The sequence below is a fragment of the Drosophila suzukii genome, chromosome 3, assembly GCF_043229965.1.
Source record: "Drosophila suzukii chromosome 3, CBGP_Dsuzu_IsoJpt1.0, whole genome shotgun sequence".
In the NCBI taxonomy this organism is placed as follows: Eukaryota; Metazoa; Arthropoda; class Insecta; order Diptera; family Drosophilidae; genus Drosophila; species Drosophila suzukii.
Window position 1 is genome coordinate 86,241,218 of NC_092082.1, and position 6,118 is coordinate 86,247,335.

Genomic DNA, 6,118 nt, shown 5'->3' on the forward strand with positions numbered 1-6,118 from the left:
TTGAATCAGTTGCAATCGAGGGCTCAGTGTGTCATGTCGTCAGCGCGCGTGGTTCCTAAAACTATGTCTCATCTATAGGAAAAACGGAAATAAATTGTTTATAAAAAAATAATCACAATCCAGAAAATAAATTTTATAAAAGAAAAACTAGAAACAAATATAAACCATATCAAGTGAAGTGTGTGCTTGAAAGTGCTTTTAAAACTCTAAATAAAACCTGTGTAAAGGGTTTCTTAACCACAATCCGCAAATATGAGTCTGCCGTCGGGTGTGGACATGCAGAATCTGATGTCCCAGCATCCGGTTTTGGGAGCACTGCCACCTGCTTTCTTCCTCAGAGCCGCCTCCGAACGTTATCAAAGAACTCCAAAATGTGCCCGCTGCAGGAACCATGGAGTGGTACGTCCTTCGAGGCCTTAACATCTGGAATTTGGAGATTACTAACTCAATGGATTTTACTTTCTTTCGAACCCTTGCAGGTCAGCGCCTTGAAGGGTCACAAACGCTATTGCCGTTGGAGGGATTGTGTCTGCGCCAAGTGCACGCTAATTGCAGAACGCCAAAGGGTTATGGCTGCTCAGGTGGGTCTCACTTAGAATACTATATAAAAGGAACTACCTACAACCTATTGGAAAAATAAACATTCTTGCAAGATTTAGTAGAAAATAATAATACCTACACACAATTATCTACATCCATGTTTGATAAAAAAGAACATGCGATTTTCAATTTGTCTTATATCGAGGAACTTAAGGATTATATCTTTTCTTATATAAATAATTTCTAAATTGTGTTTTCTAAAATGATGGAACTATCAAAAATCCTTTGTTTAATTTATTCCATTAGAGTACCTATTTAACTGGCTTCAAAATTGTATTTATAAGTTAGTGGATTGTGGAACAGACATTATACAATATTAACCGTGTTCCCTGTTACACTTAACTGATCAAAGATCCGTTTTCCGCCATTTCCCTCCCTCTTGCAGGTGGCCCTCCGTCGCCAGCAGGCCCAGGAAGAAAACGAGGCCCGTGAACTGGGTCTTCTGTACACCTCCGTTCCTGGCCAGCAGAATGGCAGTGATAGTGCCACGCCCACTCCGCACAGTCCCAATCACAGTGGCAGTGGAGGATCGGCCAGTGGAGGATCCGGTCAGAATGGCGTCTTTCACGGCGGCATTCCCTCGCCACCGAGCGACGGCTTTGAGGCCAGCTCCACTCCCAATCACCACCAGCAGTCGCAGCAGCAACAGTCGCACCACCAGCAGCCACACAACCACCAGCATCCGACATCCCAGCGGTTCAACGGCAATGAATCCGACACGGATGGACGCACCCGTTCCGAGCACCTCAGCGTGGGTTTCTCGCCCACGAGAACCGAGTTGGACGAGAGTCCCGGTAAGTTCAAGACATAATATTACAAAGATTACACCGAAAAAATCCCAGAAAACAGAAAGAAGTTCGCTTACCCATTGTGAATAAAATATTGTTATATAACATACCATATTTCTTTTTAAATGCCCCCAAATTTCCGTCGGCATTAAAGAGTCAAGTCTATGTTTTGGTCAAGTTAAATATTTCATATTTTTTCAAATCAAAAAAAATTCTCAATTTTATTAACAATATTATATTTAAATCGTAAAAGATTATCATGTTATTGGATGTACCTATGTATCTATGTATAAGGATATGTTATATCAATTTAAATCGTTTTCAGTGCAGCCCCTTTAAAAGCCGTTTACGCCTGGCCTCTTGGAAAAGAGTTGTTCACAATCTTTCAACGGAGGGGGCAAGTTAAAAGAGCGTTAAGAAAAATTTGTTTTCGATTGTTAAAAAAGCAGCGGTGCATAAAGTGCCACACTCGCGGTTGCATGTGCATTTAGCTTCATACGTGCAAGTGGCGAAGTGGTGCTAGTGTGTGGGGCGTAGGTGTTGTTTTGACAAACATTTAGCCAGCCAAGCTGCAGTCGTGCACTTTGCTAAACAGCGCGTGAAAACGTCCTGGGGTTGCAATTGAGTTCACAGGATACCAGTACATTAAGGAGCTCAAATTGCAACAATTAAGTTAAAGTCCTCGTTAGGGAGTCGGTATTTCATTTGGAAACCCATTTAAGTGGGGATTTTAAAGAAAAAATGTGAGATTTTAAGAAGAAAACGGTAGAAGTTGCTGAGTTTTAGCAACTTTATCCAAAAATATTTACATTTTAAGAGTTTAAACCTCATATTCAAGATAGCAATTTGTAATTATTTTTTTTAATATGATATGATGATGTATATATAGCTGAACATATCATAAAACACTTGCGTAATCGCAATACTTTCCCACCTAAATGGTTTACAATAATGATTCGGCAACATCAACTTCTCTTCTGTTCTCTACCTTACAAAGAAGCCTCTCAAGATCCCAAGAGCTGAACAACAAAGGTTATTGAAACATTATCCAATATTATTTGTTATTATCCGGACTAAGCCAATCAATTCTAACCAGATCATCCCAGCCAGATTGCCTTACCATCCCAACTCAAACCCCTGCCCCCATGAAACGCCAAACAGCTACAAAGTCTGTCGAGGATATCAAAGACCTTCGACCTCACCCACTCATTAGGACTATTTGCTGTCCTTGGGGGTAAGACAACCCCATGCTGAGGGTCCTGGCAGGGGAGTAACGTGAGATACTTCCCCCTTGTCTCACCTCACTTGTCTTTATTTGTTTGCCCTTTTAAAGGACGTTGTTTTTTCCTGGCCCGAGAAAGAAAAACACAACAGGATTCTCACGCGAATCAATCGAGAAAACCTGTCTATTTAAGTACCAGACTCTTTATTTGCAATGAAATCCAAGACGATTTCACGCTTGAATTTTTATTTTCGGTTACAGAGAGTTCGGTATTGGGTATTGGTATCCACGCACCCTCGACTTAATTAAATTTTCACTGCGGCTTCGTCAACTGCAAAATCAAACAGAGGTAGCTGAAAACAAAAAAATATCATATAGCTTGTTTCATTTGTGAAAAAAACAGCAGGTTGTCCCTTGTTGGCATGTCAACGCATCCTGATCTCCCCACACCATCCGCCACTTTTGTTTGCGATTCCCCTGATTACATTTTTCCCATTTCTACATTTGATACTTTTATTTGCTCGGAAATTTCAAGTGGAAAACCGCACAGTTTTCACTTGCTACCTGACTCATTCGCTGAGGGAAAAACGATATCAGAGTTGGGATAAATAATTACTTACTAAAAAAGGAACCACAAAAAAAAAAACAATGAAATTTATTAATAAAATTATTAGATCTTTTGATAGATATAGAAACAAATATTTCTTTATTTATAATTGAAGTCCATAATTAAATTGGGAACTCATTGCTTGATAATATATTTCCAACAAGCTATCATAGACTTACGATAGAAAATATTAGAAAACATGTTTTTGATTAACTGATGACTAATTTTACACCTTTGATTTATCTTTTCTTGCAGTTTCCAAGCGTGGAGCTGCCTTGTCGAACGAAACCGACCAGGACACCGGCTCCGAGTCGGGATCACCGAGCAGTCCGCGGCCCAAGGTCGCAGGACTCTTCAATCTGACCGCCAGCTTGTCGCCCGCCCGCACAGGACCGCCCAGCTCGCCGGAATCCGATTTGGATGTGGATTCGGCGCCGGATGAGGCTACGCCGGAGAATCTCAGCCTGAAGAAGGAGGACAGCCAGTCGCCGCCCAATACGCCCGCCGAAAATCTACACTTGCTGCGATCCTTTAGCAGCAGTCATGCCCAGGGCTTCCTGCCATATCATCACACGCAGTTCCTGGCCGCCGCCGGCCTGCCCGCCCACCACCACCCACCGGCCCACTCGCCGCACCACCAGCAGCAGCAACAACAACAGCAGCAGCAGAACCACCTCCCACAGCACCACCAACAACAACAGCAGCAGCAACAACAGCAACAGCAGAGATCTCCCATCGATGTCTTGATGAGGGTGTTCCCCAATCGCCGGCGCAGCGATGTGGAGCAACTGATGCAGAGATTCCGCGGCGATGTCCTCCAGGCCATGGAGTGCATGTTGGCTGGCGAGGATTTGGGTCAGACACCGCCCCAGGTCCCGCCCTCGCCGCCCTTTCCCATGAAGTCCGCCTTCTCACCCCTGGTACCGCCCTCTGTTTTTGGATCCCCCACACATCGCTATCATCCCTTCATGCAGGCCCATGCCAAGAGATTCCTCACTGCTCCCTACGCCGGAACTGGCTATCTTCCGGGGGTTCTCAGTGCGGCGGACATAGAGCAATCGGAGTCCAATGGAGCAGGTGGCATAGGGTTGGATCGCACCAGCAACGCCGGGGATTCCCAGGATTGAGGCAGCGAGGTTGAGGCCAGCGGTACCGCCGTCTTTAGGCCTTTCGAGTAAGATTCCCCCCACTCATCCTACACTGTGGAAAAACAAAACAATTTAAAGTCAAGGATTAAAAAGAAATTGGCTCAAAATGTAATCTAAATTTTATAATTTGTTATTACCATTTTTGCAACTGGTTTTCATTAAACAGCTATTATTTCCATTTCAATAAAGTCTTATCTTACATATTATTATTATTAAAAATAATAATCTTGATTTTACATCAACTGTTTTCCCCAGTGTAACCCCAATTGGTCCTAGCCATGCCTAAAACTAAGTGTAAATTATATTTACCCTTAAACTTCTAGCACAAGTATTGTAACATAGAAACCGTAATAATAATATGTTTAATGAATTACAAATTAAGAAAAACCATACACTCGATCCCAGTTAAGAGCCATAAGATGTATTTGTTTAGCTGAAATTATTATAATACAGATGATGAGATTATTGTGTAAGGGATTGTTTGATTGCAACCAACTAATTGAGATATTCATGTGTACCATATAAATACGAGCGTATATATTATATATATTAAATATCATATTATGTCTTAGATAAAGTACATTTCAAACACTGTGTTAAAGTATTTAATAAATCTACAAAATAATTCAATAAAACTAAATGAAGAAATTAAATTGGTTTGGTTTTTTTTTGGGAAATTGTCGGGTGAATATTTTAGATTGCAAAACAACAAAAAACAACTGAACTTTCAGTTCTAACCATTGTGTTATTATTTTTTAAAACGCTACATTTTTTATGCCTAAATACCTGATGCCTAATTTCAATAGACAATTAATTGTTCAATTGTTTTGCAAAACGCATAATTCATCCCTTTTGTTGTCCTCAATCGCTTAGAGCTCCAATTAAGCTATTTCAACCTAATGCCTGACTAATCAGATCAATTAATAAAAATATTTAATTTAAAACTTCTATTGTTTGCCAATCGCCCAAGACCCAAGGGATGGCTAAGTAAATATTTAATTTTCACAGCACGTAATTTATAATCGTGAGAAGTTTTCCAGAGAACAATGGACTATCCACAAACACCCCCAACGAATACAAAACTACTGCAATTACAGAGGCCACCCACGAATAGAAATTCCCAATTGGTCATCACAATGGACGATGGCCAAAATAATAATGCGAAGCGTTAATCCGTATCATCATTATCTATTTGCCACTATTTTGAGGGCAATGCCACACGACCCCCCGAAAAACACCAGGGAAAACTATTCCGCATGGCTGTGTGCGGAAAAGTGTGAAATCCTTTTACACACAAACGGGTCGAGCTGTTTTTGGTTTTGTTTTTGTTTTCCCCATTCAGACACACGACACGATAAACAAAATTATAATAAAACTAATGCCCACACACACACATGACCAGCACGTTTGCAGAAATTTTACAATGGCCAAAGGACTCGACTCACACCCACGAAGGGACAATAATATCGGTTACACACATGCCGAGTGCAAATTACAAAACTATTTTCCAACATGCGACTGAATGGATAACAAAATTAAATTATTGGATATCAATTTGTCCATTGTGCGCCTGCCAAACTCGAAAAGTCAACAGCAACAAGGATGGCCAGGATGTGTGGCCGGCTATATCAGCTATACCATACCCATACCCAAACCCATACCCACTAGCATTTCCATTCCCAATCCCATTCCCCCCTGTATTTATGTGCCCAAACCGAACAATAGCCTCTATGTACCATTGTCAGGGGCCAAC

General features: G+C 41.4%; 1 protein-coding gene across 1 annotated transcript; it reads left to right on the forward strand.

Annotated features, from left to right (window-relative positions):
• On the forward strand, window positions 1–4,980 carry dmrt99B (doublesex-Mab related 99B). The gene is made up of 4 exons (XM_036818469.3): window positions 1–399; window positions 480–581; window positions 986–1,394; window positions 3,473–4,980. The coding sequence occupies exons 1-4, from the start codon at window positions 253–255 to the stop codon at window positions 4,342–4,344; spliced, it is 1,530 nt and encodes a 509-aa protein (XP_036674364.3). The 5' UTR covers window positions 1–252; the 3' UTR covers window positions 4,345–4,980.
• Window positions 4,981–6,118: the final 1,138 nt, after the last annotated feature.